Genomic DNA, 27,514 nt, shown 5'->3' with positions numbered 1-27,514 from the left:
TATTTAAAAAAAAAAAAAAGGCACATCTTTCTCCTAAGTGGATTACTGATTATTCCCTAATTGGGTTGAGTGACTATGGTAGTTACAAGAAGAGCTGTCTGATCAATATTTCAATAATGAAATTCACAAACAGTAGTGTTTTCAATGTCTTTTATTGTGGCTCTATACTCTCAATGGATGGTGACGTTTCTTCACCTATTAGGAAAGAGAGTAGGCTTACCATTTTTTTTTTCATCCAGAAAAAGAGAAATGCCATTTAACTCAGGGTGAAAAACTAAACTTATTAGCCATAGGCTTAGAGGGTGAAGGATAACAACTAAATAACTGTAGCCTCCACTGGTTTCAACTTGTAAAAAAAGGAGATGAGGGTGATGAAAATAAAACACACGCTATAATGGACTTTTTCCTCCCCCACACCCCAAGTCTCCTCTCCCCTAAAGCAGCATCAAATGGTTGTATGATAAACCTGCCTGCAAGGAATGTAGAGCAGGAACAACAGATGCACCTCAGCAAAACAAAACGCTAAGTAAAATAAAGCACTTGCAGTGCGGAGATGAGAAAAGGAGAAAAAGTTGGGCTTGTTGCAATGGCCTCCAAGAAAACAGGAGCTACATGAATGTTCGAGTTCAAATTGTTCCTACGAACCCAATTTGCTGACAAAAGTGCCAAACACAATACCACCCACTTTCATTTATGTCTGGGGCTTTTCACACAAGCTACGGGGGGTACCCCCCTTTTGTTGAATGGGTTCTGACTTTCAGGGTTGGTGTCTCCACCTCGAAGCCCTGGGACCAAACAGCGTGGCGCGTGATTGTCCTCAACTGAACTGGGCACAGGCGGGTGCACAGCAGTTAGTGGCCCAAATATGAAGCCCAGAGCGCTCTGGGTCTGGAAAGCCTATCGGCAACACTCTTTCCTTTCTTTTCAGTGCCATGTATGCACCACCACCACCCCGCCCCCGTGAATAGCCTTTAAAGTTATCATTGTTTTCCTTTGAAATGGGTTTCTGACAATCCCAAATTATGTGTCCCGACTATAGGACCCCACTGCATGTTCGCAGGAGGATCTTGGTGCTTCCCTAATTCAGTTCTCTCGGAGTTAGCTTTGGAATGTGATTCAATGTTATTTCCCTTCCAGCTGAAGGGCAGCTGAGGTTACAAAGGGATTTGACTAATGGGCCAAAACCCAGTTAGGTTTGCTGAGAACCAAATGACAGCAGAGGGGGAGGGGGTGCAGGAGGGGAGTGTGTGAAGCGTGGTGCTGAGGCTCCATCGCGGAGCCTTCTGCATAACCCCATCCCAAGGCAGACCTAGTGGACAGGCAAGGTGGCCCCCGGCCAGACCTTCCTCAGAGCAGCAGCTGCAAATTGGTTCTGCCGGTGCTCAGCGGCCCGTTTTCCGAGAGCTCCTTGGGACTCGAGGGGCCCGGAACCGGGAGGTGGGGAGGGAGGGAGCTTCTAGGCTTCCTGCACCACCGGGTGACTCCTCACCTGACACCTTCAGATAAGGGCCTCTGGAGGACCCCCGTGAGAGTCTGGCAAAGGGGAGCCCCGCTTCTTTGCCGGGAGACCTTAGCGGCTGAACAAGCCACTTGACAAACTTTGACAAGCACCGGAGGGGAATGGAGAACACACGAATCCGGGCAGGAGAGGCGAACACTGAAGCCTCGATGGCGGTCCCCCCCGCCGCCGTCCCAGCTGCAGCCTGGGATTAATTAAGCGCCGCGCAGCCGGTGCCCGAGAGAGCAGGGAGGGGAGAGCGCTCCATCTCCACCGCAGGCGCCCGGGAACACTTCTCACCCGCGAGAAACCTGGCCCAGCGAGTCGCCGCGCCGGCAGCGTTTGCGAGGCACGGAGCGACAGGGAGGCTGTGCCAGGCTGGAGGAGGCTTGCCTTTCCGGAGCCGGAGATTTCCCCGGGCTTCGCCTTCCCCTGCCCGGGAAGACTGTCCCCTCCGGTAGCAGCGGCGGCCGCGGCGGCCCCGGCAGCAGCAGCCCCAGCTCCTCGGCGGGGGACCGGGGCAGAATGCCCGTCCTCGAGCGCTACTTGCACTCGGCAGAGCTAGGCAGGAGGTGGACGGCCCCAGAAGGTGTGCTGCCCTCCTCCGCGGGGGGCCGGCCGGGGTGCCAGCAGGGGCCGCTGCCCTGGGACTTGCCCGAGATGATCAGGATGGTAAAGCTGGTGTGGAAATCCAAAAGTGAGCTGCAGGCGACCAAACAGAGAGGCGTTCTGGAGAACGAAGATGCTCTCCACAGCTTTGCAGGTAAATGGACTCTGAGGTGCGAAAGGAATGGGGGCCAAGGCTGGTGGTGACTTGTCGCTCCCTTCCTTGCAGAGCTCAAGCCAGAAAACCGGGAGAAGGAAAGACGACAAACTGCAGCGCGGGGGTTCGAGGGCTGTGATTAATGAATGTTTGCTTTATTGCAGAAATGCATCTTAAAATTAAGAAGGATGTGGTAGGAGGAGCATTAATAGACTGAGAATCGAGTAACCTGGGCTCTGGGCTCAGCTCACACTTGATTGCCCTGTGGCTTAAACAAGTGAAATTTCCTGAACTTCAGTCCGCAAAAAAAAAAAAAAAAAAAAAAAAGGTGGGGCTGGAATTGGATGCTCTTTAATGGCCATCCTGTCTGTGCAGTTCCTTATGGACAAGCCAGAGTTCCCTTCAAGACAGTATGCTCCCTGGGTGCTCTTTGTCATGCTTTTTATAAAGTAAAATACATTTTCCAGTTTTTGACTATGGAGATACGGTGTGCATAATGTTCGCAAGAGTGAGTTGGCCCGGAAGCTTTGTATGTCCTGGGAAAGCTGGCAAGCTTCCTTGCCTCGGTTTCCCTTTTGGACACGACAGTCCATAGTACAGATTACCCCATTGATACCAGGAAAAATCAGCTCCCTCACAAATGTGGAAATGATGACTCATAGGGACTTTGTCATGTTATAAGAATGTGTTGAGGCCAGTTGTGGAGAACTTTGCTTTATTTCTGACAGCCAGCACCACAACCACAAAGGCACCTAGGGTCCCTGTGAAGGATCCCAAGCGGCTCTGATAAAACTTGAAACTAAGAAAGTGTAACTGGCTACAGGGTGCTCTCTTCCTTTAGGGAATCTGTCCGTAGATATTTCAGAAAGCGGTGGTTCACTTTAGAAGAATAAATATGAGCTTGTGTTTATGCATTTGAAGTCTTGGCTAGCCCTATGCAGTGGAATCCTGACATACCATTGGTGGGGAGAGGTGGGAGCCTAGATGGGAAAGATAAACTAAAAATTACCTTTCTATTCCTCATGGAAAGGGATGAGAAAATCAAAACACGACTCATTTTATTTTTAGTAATTTATGCAGAAACTTTTGTAAGTTGCCTAATAATCTAAAAAAGAATATCATTACAAAGTAATGTTCCGAACAAAAACAAAAAAGATTTGAAAGGAAGGGGGAAAAAAAAAACCACCGCTGGTCTCTAGTAAACAATGAGTACTTAGGAATGAGAAGAAAACCAATGAGACTGAGGTTTTTGTGGCAAGTGGGAGATGGATGCCCAGGGAAATGGGTCTTGGTCAAAAGAGATGAGGTAATGCCGAAGCCATCCTGTGTGTTTCATGTGAGTAGTATAAGAAAAGTGGAAAAACCCACCTAGACAGAAAACTTAACTATGACACTTCAACTATTACCACTCTTGGTTTGTTTCAGTAATTTAAATGATTAATATTCATATCTTAAAGTACACCTTTGATAAAACTACCAACAGACATTAGCTTCTGTTGGGGATAGGTTTATGTTATGATTTATATTATATGCCAGTGGGGGTCCAATTCTTGAAAAAGCAATACTACAGACAGAAAATAGAACTTCTGTAAGTTTTAATCACTTAAAAGGGATGTTTTTCTGAATGTTGCAAAGTTTGACTAGTACAGTCTTAATTTATCCCAAACCACTGCCTCACTCTCGGTGGAATCTCTCAGCAGCCACTTTGGTGCCTAGAAAGGCTGTCCCTGGTCTGCTGTCCCCTTTATATTGTCTGCAGGGAGGCCGGCTCTACTTTAACACCCCCTCCAAGGAGGTCTACCTCCCTTTCTACCTGCCCTGCCTTCACATTCTCAAGGAGATGAGGGGCTCACACTTCCTGGCATGCACACGAGACCTTATCATCTGCAGATGCAGCAGTGTGGACCCCAGCAGGCAGCCCCAAAGACAAGTTGCTTCACTTTCCAAATTGTCTCTTACTTCTTCTCTTCTTGTCTTTGATGCTGCAGCTCCTACTCACATCAGAGCTCTGTACCATTCTACCCAGAACAGCACGATGGAGAGGGCCTCGGGAAGGGTTCCAAGGATCTGGCATGCTTTCATTTTTAGAAAGAGATGGTTTAAGTTGTGTTCAACTAGTTTACAGGGTTTTGTGGTAGAAAGCTTGTCAAACAAACAAACAAACAAACAACAACAGCACCAAAACACATGGTGATCTCTCTCTCTCTCTCTCTCTCTCTCAATCTTTCCTTCTCCCTCTCTCTCTCTCCCTCCCACTCTTCCGCTCTCATAATTCTGACCCTTGCCTCAGAACCCTCAAACAGGTCATACTTTGACAATACTAGACAACTTCTTGTTCCTCAACATGCATCAGGTAGTACCCTATCTCTGAGCCTTGCCTGATGCTTGGACTCTTTCTTTGACTTAGCCAAATGAAAACTTTTTTAATTCAAACTACAAAGTCCAGCTCAAGGATCCCTTTCTTTGTAATGACTGTCTTAATCTCCACCCCCACATCCCTGAATCGTCCCCCAAAGTCATTTATTTCCTCCTCTCTGCTGTCTTGACCTGTACAGATGTTACATTTACAGCACACAATATATTTGCCATGCTATAACTACACACAGGAAAACCAAAAATTATAGCATTCTATGTATATCTTGATTGCTTGTGAAAACAGATAAATAGGTTTACCTTTTTAAAACCATGAAATTGAAGAAATTCCGGATAGAACCAAAAGTCCTGAGGACTTTAGAGATGGATGTCACTGTTTCTTAATAAGTTGAATGTGACCTTAAGTTTCCTTAATGAGGGACACGATTATTTTCACTCCTACTTCTTAGGCAAGACTGGAACTTTGTTTCTCACAAGTGAAATGGAAAAGTGCTCTGAGATTTTGCTTAGGTACTAAAGGGAGAGAACAAAAGAATTTATGGGAAAATAAGTGTAGAAACATGTATTCATGAGAGGTTTTAAGGAAGACAGAGGGGAACAATGTCCCTTAAAGGGATCAAGGACATAGTAGGGAGGAGGTCACATGTGTGAACATCTTCCTGCCACCTTCAGATGGGCATTGGATGGAGACAAACAGTGGCAATCATGGCAATAGGCTGGAGGAAGGAATGGGGGATATAACAGGAGAAAGGGGTCTCATCATCTGCCCTTGTCGGGATGCGTGCATCTGGGCATTGGTGAAGGCACGATTTGCCCTGGAGAGAGCTCTAGAAGTCAGCCGCACACCCAAAGTTGGAGCATCACCTTGGTTCATTGGATTGTACCTAATTATTCAGTTTTCTTAATACATCATTTTCCATTTATGAAACAAACAAAGAATAGCCTAATTATCTAGTTAATCCAAAGAGGTGATAGTGGACTAAGTAGAGAGTAAGCAATCTGTCCAGGGTCATGCTCTGATACTGTGTTAGAAGCAGATCAGGATCTCCATCACCCAACTGTAGTCCACAAAACTGGCATAGTCAGACCACATGCTGGGTAATTTAAATTTAAACCAAGACATCACGTTATTGATATATATGTAGAGGGACAAACAAAGGAACTCATAATATAAACCTTGGTCAAACCAAAAAAAATTATCTTACATGTGAAATAAGTCAGGTGATTGTGCCTTTACATTTTTCTACTTATTTTGTGGGCTTTAGTTTTAAATTCAAGTTTCAAATGCTAGGAGGACCCAGGGGAAGATTCTCCATCTACTATCAAAAGAAAGTAAGCTTTAAAGCATGGTGGTGAGAGCATGCCCAGGAGTGGGGTCTGGTTGGGGAGAGGGAAGGAGGACAGGAAATAAATAGTGTCTCAAATGCTGGGAATGCAAATATTAGTCTAATTGTAATTCTAGACAGCAACCTATGGCTAGACATCCCCTAACAGAGCTCATCCATAGCTGAATAAATAATTTTATTTTGGAATAAATAATTACAAACTCTATAGCCATGAAACTTACCTTTCTTTTGGTGTCTCTGGTCTAAATTTTACATTACAGTTTACTTATTTATTAAGCTTCTTCCCATTTCATTAGCCTTTGGCTTCAGGAAAATATAAAAACACATTGACTCTCTAAAATAAATTCATTTTCCCCATTGCCATTATAACTTGTCCAGCCTTTCTAGGAGAATAAAATATCAGAAATTTGCTTTATACTTAGCTCTAAAAATCAAACCACTTCAAAGGAGAAAATCTCCAAAAGGATTCTTTGATTCCAGAACTCTACAATTCAAACTGACATTCAAAGTGCTATTTTAAAATATCTCAAGTATAAAGCATAATATAAATTAAATATATTGTAGATTGCATATTCCTATTGTTATAATTCAAGGAACATTTATTGGATGCTTAGTGTATACTAGGGACTGTGCTAGGCACCAGGGACTCTGGGAGGAATCAAACACTTACCAAGAGAAGACCAATTATGAATTGGCGAATAGGAGTTCTATCTCCAACCTCAGAGAAGTTGGAGAAACAAGCTTTTGTTAGTTTAAACCTTTCTCTCCACTCAAAGTATTGGATATAAAACTACCCAAATTCAGAAACATTTGTAAAAATTCGAACACATTAAGATTTTATTTATTTATTTGACACAGAGACAGAGAGAGTACAAGGAGGGGAAACAGCAGGCAGAGGGGGGGGGAGAAGCAGACTCCCCACTGAGCAGGGAGCCCGATGTGGGCACTTGATACCAGGACCCCGAGATCATAACCTCAGCTGAAGACAGCTGCTTAACTGACTGAGCCATCCAGGCGCCCTAAAAACTCAAACACAGTTTCAAGCACTCATCAATATTAATGATTCATTCAAAGTAGGACAAATTGCTTTGATAAAGAATCAGTGAGTCTAACATTAGATAACTTGACATTAATTCATAACATTCTTCTAAAACTACTTCTTGTAGACATTAGCCTGTACTCCATCTGTAGCTATATTGGATAATAATCATTGATACTTTAATCTGTTTGTAAATGTGAATGTAAATTGAGTGAAAACTGGAACCCATCTTCTCACCTTCCCCAAATCTAGTCCTCCACATGACTTCCTTGTTTTCATAAATGATCTGACCCTTGCAGAAACCCAGGTTCAAAACTATTCTAACTGTCCACTTCGAATTTATTCTAAATACATAGCATAGATTAAGAGTACCAGAGAGTCGTTGCAGTGCTGAGATTTTCACGTTCTTAAATCCTACCTCTCTGTTCCTGAACTGTGTGAACCTGGCCAAAAGATTTCACCTCTCTGTACCCCATTTTCTCTTCTATAAAAAGAGGATGATGATAGCATCTTCACAAAAGGTGAAGATTAAATGAGGTAACACCTCCCAAGAAGGTGCCTAGAAAAGAGCCTAAGCCTTACCACATTCTCAGTAAGTTTTGACTATTTACACTATTGGTACTGTTGCTATTTCCTCAATAAGTACCTCACACTCATCACCTGCTTTCCCTTCAGTTCCATGGCCCTTGGCCAAACCATGTTTTGTCTATCATCTCGCAATAGTTTCCAACTCTAGTACTCTTTCTACTCCTCGTCTTTCCATTCTGTGATTTAGATCAATAACATCAAAAGGAGAAATCAGAATATGTCTTGCCCCTCTCCAGATTCCTTCAATGATTCTCCATTGTCTGCAGAGGAAATCCAATTTTTTTTATTCTGCTTCAAAGCTCTCCACACACCGGAACTAGCTCACTTTTACCTGTCTTATTTGTCATTGCTGCCCCATAAGCACTTACATTCGACCCAGACAAGACAAGCTTCCCACAGCTACACCCTTGCTTTGTTGTCATTGTTCCTGGTGCCTAAAATGACTTCCCTACATGTTCTCAACTTCTGCCATTCCTTAAGATGCCACTCATAGGCCACTCCCTGCACAAAGCCTTCTTGAGGTTACTGAGGAAGACTGTGTCTTTCTCTTCTGAAGTATCACAGAACTTTCTCTGTATTTATTTTATAAGCAAATCACTTTGTTATACTTAATGTACACTTTCTTCCTTCCCTCCTGGATTTTCAGCTTTTTGAGAGCCTAAAGGACATTTTATTTTCATTGTGTTCTTCCTAGCATCTTCCACATGTCAGCTACTGAATACACTTTGATAAGTGAAAAAGGGAAATTATCAGAAAGAACAAAATAGCTTACAATTTGTCATTGAATGCAAGAATGGACATTTTTTTTCTAGGCACAGATTGCTCAAGAAAGAGGAATTTTAGTTATTCCTTTTAATGGAACCATTTTTAAATTTATATTCTAGTAGAGGTTCAGGTTTAATCATTACAGCTTTTAAAGTAAAAGAAAAGAATGCACAAGAGTACATTTCTGAACTATTAGAAAGGTATAAAGTATGTGCCAAACTAATATGAGACAGTTCTCTCTTCATACAGAGAAGTTGAAATGTACTGATAATTATAAAATGTTAGAGGAAATGCATACAAATTATGAATGCTTTTATATACTTTTAAAATAATTATGCTGTTCATGCATTTTGGAACATTTTATATCAATCAAAGTTTCAGAAGTTGCTTTTTTTTTTTTTTTAACAGATAACAGTCTGTATATTCCTCAACGTAATTTCTAAAATAGAATGCGGAAGGTGTGTGTTTACCCCATCCTATAAATGAGCTTTTGAGGGGATAGAGCTGAATGGAGGATGTTATTCCCATGTCCTCTGCTCTTTGTCTGGGAACAGTTTCCTTTTTCTTTTTCTTTTTGTTTTCTTTCTTTTTCTTTTTTTTTTTCTTTTTTTTTTTTTTTATAACAAGCCTGGTTAACTGGCCAACAAAGCATTGACTTCTGCATGTGACTAATTTCTAAAAGAAAAACATTAGGAGCTTTATTGTAAGAAGACCAAAATCTTCAAGTTATTTTTTCAACTCACAGAAGCAGCATGAAGAAGTATGTGCTCTTTTCTCTTATTCGATTTTTCTCACTCTTTAGTTATCAGTACACTTCAGGGTACCTGGTAGGTACGTATCACCATATCAAAAAGAAAAAGCGAAGCTCAAAGTACTTGCGATTTAATGCAATGCCCTAGTCTAGATCTATACACAGTGTAGACAGTCTTTATTTTTCCACTTATCTCTCTCTGCCTTTCCATAAATTTCTCTTCAGAATTGACTTCAATGTCTAAAATGCTAAGAGACTACCCAGGAGGAGAACTTTGTATCTTTACACTTGTCTTAAGTTTCCTTAAACTACAACATTATTGGAGATCTTCCTTCAGAGGACTTCTTCTCACCTAAAAAAATCCACATGCATGGTATGTTGCAGATTATAAACCAAGCCTGTGTTCTGAGCATTGTGTGACTTCCTCAGTTGGCACACAGTGCTGAGATAGTACTGAAGAAGAACCTGTAGGTCATGGTCCTTATCCTTAGTAACAAGATAAAACTTAAAAGTTGGCCTTGTGTGCAATTGGAAAGCATAGTTGACAAAGACAAAACAAGATTTAGTTGTGTATGCCCTTAAAATGAGTCCAAAGGGCCAGGCTTACTGCAGAAAAATAAAATCCCTAGAGAGAAAAGAACAAATTTCAAGAGAGATTAAGTAGCCATTGTATGTACTTGGTAGGAGAAATCAAAAGGGAGAAAGCCAGAAAACTGTAAAATAAAATCAAGGTGAGAGATAAATATAGATAGATGTAAGTAAATGTAATGATAAATGTAATAAACATGATGAAATAAATGTAAATCTTTAGCCATGGTATTGAAAAGGAAAATTAAATAACTGAGGGTATTACAATACACATAATGCAATAATTAGAGCTTTTTCCGTTATATCCTCAGATGTTCCTTACTTCTAGAATTAAAGCCGAAGCACAGGATTCTTTTCTTGCTTCCTTCTGCATCTCTTTTTGGATGACACCCAAATATCTCACACAAATCCCTACAGCCTTGATGAGAACTTCTGAAAACTGAGAGGCATATTTGTTTAGATGATCTGTGACAAAAATTCACTGAAAAAAAATTGATAGATTTTGCTGAAGAAAATGATTTAGAAAGAGAAGAGAAAAGGAATGGCTTGGCTCCTTAGAGTAAGGAGCCAACTGTGGAATACCAAGGGAAAGGAAGTAAGGTGAGGTCACTACAAACAATCTACCTTCAAGTATAAGAAGTGTAATCAAAAACACATATAGCAATGAAGAGGAAACAGTCACTGGTGAAGACAATTGTAATGGAGATCTCAAATGTCCACACTCAAATGCGTAATAAAATATAGTCTTTTTTTCTTCTCCAACTAATAAAACTTCCTCTTTAGCCCACCCTAATGGGATAAGAAAATTTATTCTTACTAACTATTATGGCGAAAGTCAATCTTTTCCAGATTAAATTACTTCTTTTGGGTAAATACTGCCCCACACACCACACCCCTGGCTCTTTTCCAAAGTGGTTCTGGTTGAACATGTGCCTTGGGTTCTCACCCACCTATCTGAATGTGCTTCTGCACACAATGCAAAATGCCAGCCTTAGACACAGGAGCCAAGGCAAGTTCATCTGGCCACTGGGTTCTGACTTTGACTCTCTTCCTCACAACTCTCCAGGGTGTAAGTTGTAGATGCCCTTACCTTGTGCCATATTTTCCTTCCCAGGAGAAAGTCTCAGTGTGGAAGGGATAAGAAACCATACCAACAGGCCTAACTCTCAATGTTAATGGGATCTAATGAAAGAATGTAGAGAGTCCCTTTATCTTTCCACAAAGACCAGTTTTCAAGTGTACTATTCTGCTACAAACTCAAAACTCAAACACAAAACCAAACAAACAACCCAAATCAACAAGAACAAAGTAAAGCAAACGAATAAGAACCACTCTGAAGATCAAATGATGAATACTGGCACCATTCTCAAAAAATATTATATCCATTACACACTGCTTGAGCTACACTACTGGGCCCTAAACTTGAGTATTGTGTGCTCAATATTATTTATTTTGGTATATTCCCATGCGTATGTTGAACCCAATTCTTCTGTCCTCTCTGTTACCTATGTCTCTTTTGGCTAAAATATACATATGCATTTCAGCAAGCTCTCAGGACTTTGACACCAAAAAGTTCAACTGAATGACTGTAATACATGGAACATGATGTGTACAAGTCTCACCTTTCTGGTTGGATTCCATATCAAAAGCTGAAGTTTTATATCTATTACATATTGGAATTGTCATCATAAACATACATGCATTGTACTCTGGTCAAGTCTGATGCATTCTCATTGATTGAATGTGTTCCTTAGAAATTTCTGAGAGTTATTCTCCTTTCTGTGCACTCTATCTCCTAGAAAAGGGGGCAGAAGACACCAAGAGAAGTGAGAGTGATGAACAGTAAGGCTGCCAGCACTGTAACAGGGATCACTGTTTTCTTCTAGCATTTTAACAGGGATCATTATTACATCTTCCACAGTAGCTGATGTGAAGAAACTGCTGCCTCCCTCCTGTCTTTCTCTCTATAACTCATTGGAGGTTTAGGTCTTTTTGCCCTCATTTTTCCTTTGAATATTAGCTGAGTTACAGAGTGCTTTTTCCTGGCTCAATCCCTAATTCTACAGTAAAATAGGAGAAAAGATCTCCTTGTCAATTAAATTGATATATAAAATTAAGAACTATGAATTCACCAGATTTCATAAGCTCTAAAGCAAGTTATACCTTCTTTAGTCCTAAATGTCATATTGTTTGATCTGGTGATAAATGCATTATAGAACATGAATAGACAAAGTTGAACTAAAAAGTCTTTGTTTTGAAAAAATTTTTTGAAAGTCTCAGCCCTCCAAAAATAATTAGAAACACTCTAGGAGGTCACAGAATGGAAATTGTTTTAATGCTACATATGAATATTCAGCATCTTCTACTATACAGTAAGTATCAATTGAAAAAGGACTTATACCCAATTTAGAAAGAAAAGAAACTGAGGCCTACATTTACTGGTTATTTATTCAATATTCAGAAAAGGAAATAATTCAGATTTCTAGGTATTTCTGGCAAAGTAGTTCAATTGAAGAATTACATTCTGTCCATTAGGTGCATAGCATTGTGTTATGTGCCTGGGAGAAAGCAGAAGGAAAAGAGGTTATGACCCATTAGAAGAGACAGACATATAAACAGCTCACTGATATCAAGGCAGAAGGACATATGTCTCAAGATACAGTAGAACTAATACTCAGAACATTGAGAAAAGACAAAGACTGCATATTTAACCAAGTTTATTTATTGATTATCATGGGCCAGATACTGTCTTGATTCCTTAGAAAATAAAAACTCATGAACCAGGAAAGTTCAGGTAGATGGATGGATGGATAGATGACAGATGGGTGGGTGGGTGGATAGATAGATGGTAGATAGATAGATAGAGGATAGAACAAATGAGTAAGTGAGCAAGGCAAATGACATGCTACACTATAAGCACATACACAAAGTCTATGCCAACACACAAGGGAGTGATTAATTCTGTGTGTATGATGGGTGTTAAAGAGTTTTCAGAGAGAAGGTGATTTTTGAGGAACCATTCAAAGTAAGTTACATTTCTCCAAATGAAGAAGAGATAGAGAACTTTGCAGGAAGAAGAAACAGTGGGCCCAAATGCAAGAAATTCTAGGAAATGCCTAGTCCTGAGATAGGGAGTGTATCAGGAAGAGGGCTAGAGATGACACTAGAGAGGTAGACTGGAGGTCAGATCACCCAGAGCCTCATCTGCCTTTCTAAGGAGTATATCCTCCAGGTAATGAGAAGGCTTCAAATAATTTTAGTGGGAAGTGACATGATAAACTGTACATTTTAGAAGGATTGCCCTAAAGGTGGAGAGTTAGGCTTGGGGTCAGGATACTAATGAATTTCTAACTGTCAATTTGGTATTTACTAAACCATATTTAGTAAATATCAAGAATTTTGAAATGATGAAAACTTCACTCTAATTTACAAACCAACTTTCCCAAGTGCTATAGTATTTTATACAGAACCACAAGAAATAATATGTAAGTCATCAAGTTCAAGTCCTTTAACACTTGATACCAACCTGTCCTGAAGGGTTTATATTCCTCATGTTCTTCCATCCAGACCTCCCATTCCATTCATGCTCATCACTTCTCCAAATTCAGACCTTACTCAACTTTTCCTCACAGTTCCAAGCAGTCTATCCCTCCTACTCTGCCAAGTCATAGTTCTCCCTGTCTTCATGTTACCATTTTTTTAAGCAATTATTTCAAGGTTAGGTGCTACAAGATGGAAGAGAGAATGTCTAAGAAAAACACAATTTTTGTAATAGTAAATTTATAGTTTATAATGTAGTAAGTTACAGAAAACCAGGTACTCAAATACAAACCAAGTGTGTGGGGTGCCTGGGTAGGTCAGTCTGTTAAGTGTTCAGCCTTTGGTTTCAGCTCAGGTCCTGATCTCCACATCATGAGATACAAACCCACGTTGGGCTCTACGTTGGGCATGGAGCCTGCTTAAGATTATCTCTCTCCTATCCTCTTCTTCTGCCTCTTCCCCCCAACCAACACCCCCACCATGCCTACTCACTCTCTCTCTCTCTCTCAAAACAAGCAAACAGACAAATCCAAGTGTGGTAGATACTCCATAAGGAGTCTCTAGGGGAACCCAGGAAGGTTTAGTGTGACTGGTCATGACAACTGTGTTTTTAAGATCATTAAGGTTTCAACCAGATGTGGCAAAGTGATCTTCCTGGTGAAGGAATTAACATGAATATAGGTACAAAGATAGAAAAACAAAAGAAATTATTGAGAAATAGAGATTATTCAAGTTAGCTAGATATGACATTGGAGTAAAAGAATAGTGGGAAACAGAGAAGTAATGAGACTGGTTATATTTGGACAAGAACCCTTAATTTTTGTAGAACCATTGAAAATTTTTAAGTGGAAGAGTAGAGAAGTTTTTAAATTTTATAATGGAAAATGCCTTTAATATCATCAATTAAACCACTGCATTTCTTTAGATGAGGAAACTGAGACCCCCACAGAAGTTACACAACATACTTGGAACCAGTTCTATGTCCGTCAGTGCCACCATGCTGTTGATTAAGTCATGCTGCCTGTCATGGTCCAACTCCAAAAAATGCCTCTCTACATGATTAAACTCTCTAAATCTTATTTTCTGTTCTTTTCACTACCAAGCACTAACATCTCTGTGATTGTATTTTATGTGCGACGTCCATCTTACATAAGCAAGAAGTTTATATGTGCCCCTAAATGCATATGTGCATGTGTACATGTATTTTTTTCTTGTTCCCAAACTTAGATTCTAGATTGTTCAGGCCAAGTCTCAAGCCCATCTAGAGTGCCTGCAATGTACTAAATGGGTAGCTGTTCACCAGAAAGGAATACCGGATATAAGAATTTAAACAGGACTGTGAGGTTAAAGAGGGTTATATGTGAGATAGAGATGGCAGCTGCTAGAACCATCGTAAGTGAAATGCCATGTTACTGTCATCCTGTATAATAGTTCTGTTTCTTTCTGCATTATTGTCCAGAGGTCAAATTTCAGGAGGGTGAGCCAGACAGGGCCAGTGCATGAGGCTGTTGAAAGCTTAGGTCTATAGTACAATTGCCCATAAACCACTGAGGATGAACCCCTCAACCTCTCAGTCTCTCTTTGCAAACATAGTGCTGAGCTCAGAAAGCACATTGAAGATTTGGCAACAGTTAGTTTAGGCAAGACTTTATAAAACTCATCCCCCTGGCCACTTTTTTTTTTTCTTTCCTATTTCTGTAAGGTGTTTGTATTCCTAAAAGAAAAGGGTAACCGTTGATGACCGGTTTCCTCCTTTTTGCTCTGAAACTGTATCCCCTCTTCTCAAAAACCTTTTTCACTGCCAACGTCATGCATTCACAGGCTGCCTGCTGATTACCACCCAAATAAGGTAATAGTGAGAAATAAAATTGAAGTGGCTTCTTCTTTTTAATGAACAATAGACCCATTCCATCAAAAATAAGACCCTACCCTGAATCATTGCAGAAACATTTTTTGATGTTGGAAAGAAACATCAGTGACTGTGAAGGGGTGGGGGTGTTGGGGGCTGAGGGAGCTTTCTGATGTTGTTCTTAATTATTTTTACTTAATACCTCCCGTACCTCTGGCTCTAGCTGAGGCAGAAACGGTGAAATGCCATAAAATGACCCTCTCTCGAAGTATATTTGGCCTGACAGGAAACAGGAAATACCAGAAAAGATCACAAGAAAAGCTGTAATCATAAGATTTCTAGCCTAATTCTTTTGACGTCAGCAGTTTAGATAAGTCAGATAAGCAATCACAAGCATCCGCGAGCTCCGGAGTGCCAGTCCAAATACCCGAAGTGCATCTTTAGCCCCTTTGAACTTGCACATTGTTGTTTTGCCCCTGCCCCTCTCTCTTCCCCACAAGAAGCATATCCTGAAATTGTGAATTATGAATTAAGTGTCAACATTAAGGTATTCGGAGACATTACACAGAGCTTCTAAATTGGTCTTAGAGCGAATTCAGCTGGATCCGTGCATGATAAACTCTGGATGAAGTGACTGTTGATAAGACATGAGAAAACTACCTCTGGCTTGTCTCAAACAGAGTTTACTTCCTAGAGTTTAACTCTGCCAATCTTGACAACTAAGCGATAGCTATGATTTGTCTCTGTGAAGATGCAAAGAGCTATATTACCATCTCCAAAGATGCCAAAGTAGTAACTCCAACTGTCATTATTATCAACTTTCCTTGGCCACCACCATTGCCCATCATAACTAAATATGTATAGGTTGGTTTGTTATAAATGGTATGGGGCATCCACTCCCCTTTGGGAAGCTTTCATAACTTCAGAACCAGAACAATAGAATTGGACCATTAGATAATAAACAGAGGCGCATGGATGGGCTGTTCAGAGGATGATGGAAAAGACCAAATCAATATTACATTACATGTAAATTTATAAAAAGAACTTTAAGGGTGACAACTTATTTATAGGCATCTACCTGTTTCCAGAAAGATTTGTATGCCTATTTTTCAAGAAGATTTTATTTATTTATTTGACAGAGAGAGATCACAAGTAGGCAGAGAGGCAGGCAGAGAGAGTGAGAGGGAAGCAGGCTCCCTGCTGAGCAGAGAGCCTGATGCGGGACTTGATCCCAGGACCGTGAGATCATGACCTGAGCCGAAGGCAGTGGCTTAACCCACTGCGCCACCCAAGCGCCCTATATGCCTATTTTAAAAAGCCACAATAAAACATAAGAACACAAAGACATAAAACCATTCTGTCATGATGAAAGACAAAAGCTGCATAGTAAAGTAGGAGGGAAGGAGAATAATTACATAAAGTAACAGCTGAAATGAGATCTAAATTTCCTAGCAGACAGGGCAAAGGGGGGAAAAATAATTCTAGCACTCATGATCTCCTCGAAAATTCCTCGGGAAGAAAACCATTTTTCCCCAGCTTTGGGTATGTATATAGGGCTCTTTTATCATGTTCGTGATAATAATGATATGGTAATATAATGTGATATTTACAATGGAGGATGATAATGGTTAGATGATACAGTTTGATATGGGTGACATAGTATATGCCCTTCCGAGGACTTTAAGCAGATATGAAGAGCTGTACCACCTACAGACAGTTTTACAGATAGTCAAAGATGGTTCCATAGAGACTATTAAATAGGGAGTCAAATTTGAAGTAGCCCCACGTTGTGGTTTCGGAGAGGTCTTACATAATGAGTCAAGAACATGTACACAGTCGCAGGATATAAGGGTGGACGAGTCTAGCCTCATGAGGGAAGAGCAAGCCTCAGGAGAGTTCAGCTCTCATAAATGTGGAAAGTTAGGTCCCTGGAACATGGAGCTCACACAGCTCTACTAATTTCATAATGGGCATACCTATTCTTATAATCTTTAAAATGGGAAAAGAAAAATTAAGAAACAGGGCGCCTGGGTGGCTCAGTGGGTTAAGCCACTGCCTTCGGCTCAGGTCATGATCTCAGGGTCCTGGGATCGAGTCCCACATCGGGCTCTCTGCTCAGCGGGGAGCCTGCTTCCTCCTCTCTCTCTGCCTGCCTCTCTGCCTGCTTGTGATCTCTCTCTGTCAAATAAATAAATAAAATCTTTAAAAAAAAAAAAAGAAAGAAAAATTAAGAAACAAATGCCTCCTCTTAGATGGTAGAAATATTTTTATATTTGTCCTTGATTGTACCAGACATTTGGTTCTAATTAAACATACAAGTGTCCCAATTAGCTCATAGGGCTTTTCCTGGTTTTTTACCTGCTACACTATCTTGAGTAATACAGCTAAGCCCTTTACTTCATCTGTGTTCCTCAGTGTATGAACACATGTAGGTACTCAAAAAATACCTGTTAATTAAATGTTCAGAATAAATAATATCTGAACATATTCTCATTTTATTTGAACCCATCTCCTTCATTCCACCTAACATTCTGCTCAGTGAAAACCCTCTATAATATTTCCCAAAAATTCAGAAAATTGGGAAGAATGTACCTGTTTAGATTAAAAGATAAATATTATATTTAAGAAAACCCAGTAAGTATGAAAACAAGTAGATTTCTTCCTCTTTAGTAAAAAAGCAATGAGAAGCTGGATATTAAATATATTGAGAGCTGCAGTCAGACATCTTTTCGGAGACTGCTTCTAAATAAACTTAGCAAGGAGGACTGCCAGGGTGGAGGAGAAACTAAAGGAAGCAGATTAATGTCAAAAAACAAAACAAAACAGGCCCTTGCTTTATCTGAGTGTCATACACTGGACAATGATCTTGCAAAATAAGTAAGGAAAAGTGTGGAAGACTAGAAGATGAGAGGAGGCCCAACTGGGCATAGTAACACCTGCTTTCTACAAAGAACAATGGAGTGTAGAAAGAAAAGAGGACACCTGAGCCAGATAATGCCAAAGGTGGCCCAGAGACTCAAAGGAGGAGGTGTCTGGACATACTAGGAAGACCTGTCACATACTGTATCTTCTAGCTTCTTAAGAGCCAAGCTGCTCTTCCTGACACCTCACCAAGGTCAAGGTGAGTTGCTCTTAGCTATCAAGAGTTGCTAGCGGTGTCTGGGTGGTTCAGTGGGTTAAAGTCTCTGCGTTCGGCTCAGGTCATGATCCCACGGTCCTGGGATCGAACCCTGCTTCGGGCTCTCTGCTCAGCGGGGAGCCTGCTTCCTCCTCTCTCTCTGCCTTGCCTGCCTCTCTGCCTACTTGTGATCTCTGCCCATCAAATAAATAAATAAAATCTTTAAAAAAATAAAAAAAGAGTTGCTATACATTTATATCATCAGTCTTGGTCACATTAACCAAGTTGAATAACCTTGTCCTTTCATTGGAAACCAAGTATGAATTAAGATGCATGTGAACACAGGCATGCTGTATACTGGCTACTGTAACATTACTTTGAATCAGGTTCGTGTGCTTTAAAGGCTTCTGGGGCCACTCTAGAGGTTACTGAGTTCTTTCTAGGACCATTGTTGTTTGCTATTGCCCTGCAAAGCTGAAAAGTTAAAGCATATAAAGAACTGCTCTTCTCAGAAAGCCTTCAATTCTCAGCTCTTTTGGAAATATTATATCCATTTTTATAAATTTGTAGTTCTGATTTATGTTCTTTTTTTAGAGCTTACAAAAAATTAATAACCTCCTACTTTCCTACACACCTCCCCTTTTAGCCCTATCCCTGGGGATACTTCTCTTTATTTTTTTTTCCCAATTTATTTATTTTCAGAAAAACAATATTCATTATTTTTTCACCACACCCAGTGCTCCATGCAAGCTGTGCCCTCTATAATACCCACCACCTGGTACCCCAACTTCCCACCCCCCTGCCAGTCTGAGGGGTTTGAAGTGGCGGGGGGGATACTTCTCTTTAATTCAGAATTATCATGGTTAAATGACAGGCTATGGAGTGAGAATTTGCATCTTTACTAAATTCTGTGGTCATCAGTTTTCTCATCTGTAATATGGAAACAATGATGAAAACTGCATTATGTTTAAGTCAGATAATTCACCTAGCATGCTGCTAGTGCTAACCATTATTATCCCACACTTTTCTTCTTTCTAATAATTACTCAAAAATATTAAGTTGCCTTTTTAGCTTATTCTTGATTAGCAGGGAGCACTTACTCAATTCCCATTCCCTCATCCAAGATTCATTACTTTGACTCATAAATAAAGTGAGAAGTAAAGTCATAGAAAAGAATTTTTACTTATCTATATTTGCAAATCTAGTGATACAATCTTGAAAGTACTCTTTACTTCTAATTTGTAATCCAACCTTCACCCTTTATACACCAATACCTACAGTGAAAGCCTAATACCTCTAATCATACATTTGCCAAAACATTCAAATTGGTTTGGGCTGGAGATACAGAGTTGAAGATTTGGTTGAATCAAAGTACATGCAAAAGTAATTTCTAAAAGGATGTTGAATTTGCCAGTATTGCTTGTCAACTAAATGCTTTGTTAAAATAAGTTAAAATATGAGGGGCTTGTATTCTCATTTTTGAGAAGTCAATTGTTTGTGGTATGAATGGTCACCTAATGTCAAAAACCTAGTTAATTACCAAGAGTTTTGTGATTTGAATTCAGTCTCTAGATTTCCATTTTGTTGGGATGGTATCTGCTAAGACTTTTTAAATGCAGAAATCCAATTCATAACACGTTGCTATTAGAATTCTAGCCACAGCTTTTTAGGAATCAAGATTGATCACTCTTGACAAGTGGCAGACCTTTCCAAAGCACTACGGGGAAAGAAACTTCTCAGAAACCAGGGGTTTTGTAAGGAGATCAACATAATAGCTTATTTCCTAATGAAACTGGCAGGAGCTGATGTCTTCTAGTTATGTTTAAGAAAATTATTAGATTTTCTCATGAGATTTCGAGTTTGGATGACCTTTGATTGGAGACAAAGGACAGCTTGAAAACATATAACATCTGTTCATCACAAAATGTCCAAAGAAATCTGAAATTATTCACAACTACCAGCCTGTTCGTTGATCAAAGGCCATCTCACCTCCAAGGTCTATTTCCTGGGAACTCAGCAGTAAGATAGAAGTACAGTCAAAGGGAATTAAGAAAAAGGCTATCTGGTTAATTGCTTTTAGGGGAATAAAACTAGTCAAAATTATCCCACTTTGGAATGTACTACCCATTAGCAGTCCTAATATATGATATTCCAGTGTTATAAGCAATGGTAGATTCAGGAGGCTTATAAGTACCTCACCTCTCATCAACTCAGGTGTTGGTTGGCCACCTCTTACATGAAACAACATGTGGATTTAGAAAAAGAAGAAGGTGGGGGAATGTGGGTGTGGGGGTAGGTAGCATTTTACAGAATTCTGGAAAAGATATACAATACCATGTCCATTAACTTCATGTCTTACTAGACCTCAAAGGAATTCCTTTGAGGACACTGATTTGAAGGAAGAAAAGTGATTTATACAAGAAATAGTCTAGTAGAACATAAGGCTTTTAGGTTCTTCTATGAAAATATAGGAAATGGGAAAAACCATCAACCTAAATACACACAATCCACTTTTCAGATGCATGAATTACGAGCGAGTTACCCCACACGGTTGTTCAGCGTGAGTGGTGCTGACATGTCAAGCTGACCTGTGCTTTGGACCAAGGGTGGTCTAATAACAACTTTGTAGGGTATGAGTTAAATGTGACTCATTTCTGAGGCAGAGAGAAGGCAGAAGAATGAATGCAGACTCCATCCTTGGTGGAGCTCTCTCAGTAATTCCTCAGCGCAATTAGAATTAATCAATCCCCGGACATAGAATCAAAAGGCACCTTCCTACTTGCTACGCAGATGTAAACTTTCCTCTGTCTGCACCAGAGCCAGTGGAGGTGCGAGCCACAAAGATGTGAGCCATGATGGAGACATGCTTGGAGGGCGCAGTTACTTGAAACAGAGCCCATGTTTGATTTAAGCTCAGAATGACAGCTTTGGCAAGAGCGGGTGATGGCTTTACTGCATTTGCACAGGAAAAGCCTAGACACTGGGCATAAATTGCTAAGTTTTAATTACGTAAACTCCAAGAACATAGTGGCTGTTTGAATACTATCCTCAAGTCCACTTGATTAATCTTCCCCAAATCATGCCATTCAGTTTTCAAGACTATTTCACATTCAAGATTTTATCTCTCACCCCTCACAGTTGAAATAAGTAAACTGCTTCCATATGCAAAAAGCTAATAACCCTCCATTTTAATTAAGAAAATAGTGATGCCGACCTCAGCCGCAGCAACATCTTCCTAGGAACATCGCCAAAGGCAAGGGAAGCAAAGGCAAAAATGAACTTTTGGGATTTCATCAAAATCAAAAGCTTTTGCACAGCAAAGGAAACAGTTAACAAAACCAAAAGACAACTGACAGAATGGGAGAAGATATTTGCAAACGACATATCAGATAAAGGACTAGTGTCCAAAATCTATAAAGAACTTAACAAACTCAACACCCAAAGAACAAATAATCCAATCAAGAAATGGGCAGAGGACATGAACAGACGTTTCTGCAAAGAAGACATCCAGATGGCCAACAGACACATGAAAAAGTGCTCCATATCACTCGGCATCAGGGAAATACAAATCAAAACCACAATGAGATATCACCTCACACCAGTCAGAATGGCTAAAATCAACAAGTCAGGAAATGACAGATGCTGGCGAGGATGCGGAGAAAGGGGAACCCTCCTACACTGTTGGTGGGAATGCAAGCTGGTGCAACCACTCTGGAAAACAGCATGGAGGTTCCTCAAAATGTTGAAAATAGAACTGCCCTACGACCCAGCAATTGCACTACTGGGTATTTACCCTAAAGATACAAACGTAGTGATCCAAAGGGGCACGTGCACCCGAATGTTTATAGCAGCAATGTCCACAATAGCCAAACTATGGAAAGAACCTAGATGTCCATCAACAGATGAATGGATCAAGAAGATGTGGTATATATACACAATGGAATACTATGCAGCCATCAAAAGAAACGAAATCTTGCCATTTGCGACAACATGGATGGAACTAGAGCGTATCATGCTTAGCGAAATAAGTCAAGCGGAGAAAGACAAATATCATATGATCTCCCTGATATGAGGAAGTGGTGATGCAACATGGGGGCTTAAGTGGGTAGGAGAAGAATCCATGAAACAAGATGGGATAGGGAGGGAGACAAACCATAAGTGACTCTTAATCTCACGAAACAAACTGTGGGTTGCTGGGGGGAGGGGGTTTGGGAGAAGGGGGGTAGGGTTATGGACATTGGGGAGGGTATGTGCTTTTGGGTAAATTGGAAGGGGAGACGAACCATGAGAGACTATGGACTCTGAAAAACAATCTGAGGGGTTTGAAGTGGCAGGGCGGTGGGAGGTTGGGGTACCAGGTGGTGGGTATTATAGAGGGCACAGCTTGCATGGAGCACTGGGTGTGGTGAAAAAAATAATGAATACTGTTTTTCTGAAAATAAATAAATTGGGAAAAAAAATAAAAAAAAAAAAGAAAAAGAAAATAGTGATGCTGATAATAGGAACATCAGATATCACTCTCTGGAAGGTGTTTGCCATAAGTTGACTATTCCATCCACCAGAATGCAGACATCTCCCAAGCTTAGAGAGGTTTATGAAGAAACACAAGTTATAACCTCTTCCTCTTCAAAACTTACAATCTAGTTTGGAATCAAAGAATCAAACAAGAAAATTAATGAACAGTCCAAAACCCTGTATTCTGATGTCGAATATTAGCTGAAAAGTTAGAATACCTCTGAATCAAAAATAGATAATTATTTTAAATCTAGTTGATAAAAACAAATACCTAATATACCCCTCTATTTTTTTTTAAAGCTAATCACTATTAGCAGCGCTTTTTCCTGAAGAAGGATTATTTCTAAATCTAGGTCCTAATCCCAGACTTTCACCTTTTGTCCCTAACTTTGATGGAAAAGAGGATTGATTCTTTGGCTTCATTTGATTTATGTCATTTTTCTGTGTTTTCTCCCCTGCTCTGTCTCCCTTGTCCTCTCTTCTTTACTGCCCGCTTTTAGAAAACTTAACATTAAAATTCACATTTACAAGTAAATAGCCAAATTAGAATAGATATTCAGATATTGGCTTTATAGAAGAAGCATGTAAACAAGAACCTAAAATCATCTTATTAGCAGAATAAAAAATGCAAGAAGCCAGGAAAAAGTATAAACTATAATAAAATCTAAGTTGTAATAAAAGCAAGTTTATTTTAAAAATTTAGAGTACACAAGTTTATTTTAAAAATTTAGAGCCTTCACATTCATATTATTTCCTTTAATCCTCTTAACAGCTCAGTAAGATAGATAGATACAGAATTATTACTCCACTTCACAAATGGGAAACTGAGGCTCAGGTTGGGTAGGAGATCTGTACCAAATTAGAGCTTCAAAAAAAGATTAGATAAGAAACACATCCTGGATATGAAAAAAAAAAAAAGCAACCTAAAATGTCATTGGGAAGATGAATGGATAAAGAAAATGAAATATATAGGTAGATGATGGCTAGATAGAAAAAAATGAGAAAATATGTACAATGGAAATCATATGTACGTGATGGAAACTGCATATATATAAAATGGAAATTATTATCCTTTAACAACAACAAAAAAAGAATGACATTTGTAACATGGATCAATCAACCTAGAGTATATATATATATATATTTTATATATATACACATCCCTTGATACAAACCACTTTTTTTAAAATTTATTTATTTTTCTCCAGCATAACAGTATTCATTGTACAAACCACTTTTTTAAAAAGAAGTCCTTTGAATTATTTTGTTTGCACTTTAAGGTTGGTCCTGGACACTCCCCAACTCCATGCACCTGGACCCAAGGCTTCCTTCAGCTAGCACCTGCAACTCTGCCTCCCTGGCTGGAGGACTTTCGTGCTAGTTCCTAGAACAGTGTGCTATGCTTGGTAGCTGCTATCCACTAGATGCACAGTAATGATTTCTTGAATGCATGGGTATACACAAATGAGACAAATGCTATGAAGTTGACTGCCACCCTCTGTTTCATTTTACTCTTAGATAAATTCAGCTAATAGCTTTATTTTTTGAATGCATCAGTATTAGTGTTAATAGCATGCAGAGATTACAAATAATTCTGCACTAATTCAAGGGTAGTTGTTCTGGGTAGGAAGCCCTGAGACTAGTCTGGGATCAGGAATTCTTGAGCAATTAACCTAGCCTTAGTGACTCATCCTCCTCTCTCTCTCCCTCCTGTAGGAAAAAAGGATAGCATTACTTGCCAAATCTGAAAGTCAAAGAGATATGAACTTGGGAGGACAGCACCTCTCTATGTTTTCAGTTACTTAGCACTACCCCCACAAAGGTCATATGAAATGTGTTCAAACTCAACCACCCATAGGTTAATATCTACCAAAAGCATTCATCAAGCACTAAATGAGTATCTAATCCAGCCTGGTCATTGTACCAGGCCCAAGGGGTACAAAGATGACTGCGATTAAGATATTAGAAGACCATGATCGAGAGAATAACTCAATATACCCAGCTTTGAATCCTGGTCTGTTGCTTTCTTGGTATGTGATTCTTGGCAAACTAATCTCTCAGACCTCAGTCTTCTCGTTTGTAAGTGATCACTGTTCCCACTAACCTGTTCAGACCTCAAACATGGGATATTAGCATTACTGTACTGGCCCTCAAGATGCTTGCAGTACAGTCAAAAGACAAAAATGGAAACAATGAAGTGTTGTATGGTGTGCTTGCTATGATAGAGTAGGGCAGAGCTCTGTGAGAGCACTGGGAGGACTGGAGACCTAACCTCTCAGTGCTAAGTGTGTATCGTGGTTATGAACTGAGACGTGTTCGAATGCTTTCTCGGTAATCCTCACAATATCCTCAGGAGGTAAATCCCATTACAGTTGTCCCCCTCCTTGTCCATGGGGAATGCATTCCAAGAGCCCCAGTGGATGCCTGAAATCACAGATGGTACTGAACCCTACGGACACTATGCTTTTGCCTGTACCTACATACCTAGAGATTAACAACAATAATAAAATAAATTATAACAGTATACTATAATAAAAGTTATATGAATGAGATCTATCTCAAAATATCTTATGTATTATACTCACCCTTCTTCTTGTGATGATGTGAGATGATACAAATGCCTATGGGACAAGAGGAAGCGAGCTGATGGTCTAGGTACTGTGTGATATAGGCTCCTATAGACCTCTGACAATGCATCTGAAGGAGGATCACCTGCTTCCCTACCATGGGTAACTGAAACCATAGAAAGTAAAACAATGAATAAAGGGGGACTATTGTATCTTATTTTGTGGATACAAGATCTAAGGCAGGTTAGGGTAGTTGTCTAAAGAGGTTAGGGTAATTATCTAAAGCCACACAGCTAGAAAGGCAGAATTTGAACTCACATGAGGGTTCTCCAGACCACACACTATTAGTGAAAATGGCACACAGCCTCTTTTCATGCAGGTTTTTCAGATCAAAGAATTACCAAGAAAACGAAATAGAAGAAATCCATTTCAGGCCTAAGAACAATAGCTCTGGGGTCCTGGGAGATTCCTTTCCCCCCTTCCATCCCTTCCTCTCACCTCCAATGCCCATTTAGGCTCTGACCCAACCTAACACCCAAATCCCTCTCTAGAATGGATCTGAAGTTGTCTCCAGCGTCTCAGGTAGACCTAAAAGCTAAGCTGTCCTAGTAATGCACCTAGAATCTACTGTTGATTCTAAGCCATTTCGAATTCTTGGTGGGGAGGAGGAATATCAGGGAAGCAGTTATTGATCACACTGACCTGAGTTTGGATTAAATTTCCTACTGTTGTTCTACATTCTCAAAACCTTAGGGTTAAAATTGAAGCAGGTTGAGAGATTTAAAAAAAAAAAAAAAGTGAAAAGAACCTTTAATAGGGTTCTTTAATAGGGTCTTTGTTGTGGTCTTGGGCAAGTTTTTTTAATTAATTTTTTATTTTTTATTTACATATAATGTATTATTAGCCCCAGGGGTACAGGTCTGTGAATCACCAGGTTTACACACTTCACAGCACTCACCATAGCATATACCCTCTCCAATGTCCATAATCCAACCACCGTCTCATACCCCCCTACCCCCAGCAACCCTCAGTTTGTTTTGTGAGATTAAGAGTCTCTTATGGTTTGTCTTTCTCCCGATCCCATCTTGTTTCATGTTTTCCTTCCCTACACCCCCCCACCTTACCTCTCAAATTCCTCATATCAGGGAGATCATGTGATAATTGTCTTTCTCTGATTGACTTAGTTTGCTCAGTATAATACCCTCTAGTTCCATCCATGTCATTGCAAAAGGAAAGATTTCATTTCTTTTGATGGCTGCGTTTTATTCCATTGTATATATACCACATCTTCTTTATCCATTCACCTGTTGATGGACATCTAGTTTCTTTCCATAGTTTGGCTATTGTGGATATTGCTGCTATAAACATTCAGGTGCACATGCCCCTTCGGATCACTACATTTATATATTTAGGGTAAATACCCAGTAGTGCAATTGCTGGGGCCCGGGTAGCTCTATTTTCAACTTTTTGAAGAACCTCCATGCTGTTTTCCAGAGTGGTTGTACCAGCTTGCATTCCTACCAACAGTGTAGGAGGGGTCCCCTTCCTTTGCATCCTCACCAGCATCTGTCATTTCCTGACTTGTTAATTTTAGCCATTCTGACTGGTGTGAGGTGGTGTCTCATTGTGGTTTTGATTTGTATTTCCCTGATGCTGAATGATGTTGAGCACTTTTTCATGTGTCTTTTGGCCATCTGGATGTCTTCTTTGCAGAAATGTCTGTTCATGTCTTCTACCCATTTCTTTTTTTTTAAGATTTTATTTATTTATTTGACAGAGAGAGAGAACACAAGTAGGCAGAACATCAGGCAGAGAGAGAGAGAGTGAAGTGGGCTCCCCTCTGCCCATTTCTTGATTGGATTCTTTGTTCTTTGGGTGTTGAGTTTGATAAGTTCTTTATAGATTTTGGATACTAGTTGGGCAGGTTTTCTATAAAAATAACACTAATACTAATTACCTTGACTACAAAAAGAAGGTTCTAGAAGGGACAGGATGAATTTCAAGTGAATACAGGGAAATAATAATACAAGGACTTACAGGGCATCACCAGTGGCCTAAAGAGTAAAGAGCATTGAGCTAACAACATATGAGCCACCCAGGGGCACATGGAGAATCTGACACCCTAACTGATAAATCTCATAGATGCCTCTTTAAGACCACAATTGGATATTTTGAGACAAAAAAATAAAGCAGAAAAAGTCTCACAAAATCAAA

General features: G+C 39.9%; 1 protein-coding gene across 3 annotated transcripts in view; it reads left to right on the top strand.

The window, feature by feature from the left end:
* The window catches only part of PDE7B (phosphodiesterase 7B), a 319,410-nt gene that overhangs the window by 167,618 nt on the left and 124,278 nt on the right, over positions 1 to 27,514 (top strand). The window contains exon 1 of one of the 3 annotated variants that reach the window (XM_044248253.1): positions 2,009 to 2,261. The exons of the other annotated variants lie outside the window; for them this stretch is intronic. Coding sequence (XP_044104188.1) covers positions 2,024 to 2,261 — 238 coding nt within the window. The 5' untranslated portion in view covers positions 2,009 to 2,023. Of the gene's footprint in view, positions 1 to 2,008; positions 2,262 to 27,514 lie in introns of those variants that run through there. 3 annotated transcript variants of the gene reach the window in all.

This window comes from Neovison vison, chromosome 1 (genome assembly GCF_020171115.1).
Source record: "Neovison vison isolate M4711 chromosome 1, ASM_NN_V1, whole genome shotgun sequence".
Lineage (NCBI taxonomy): Eukaryota > Metazoa > Chordata > Mammalia > Carnivora > Mustelidae > Neogale > Neogale vison.
The sequence above is the reverse complement of the archived record's forward strand: the minus strand, read 5'-3'. Positions and strand labels throughout refer to the sequence as shown.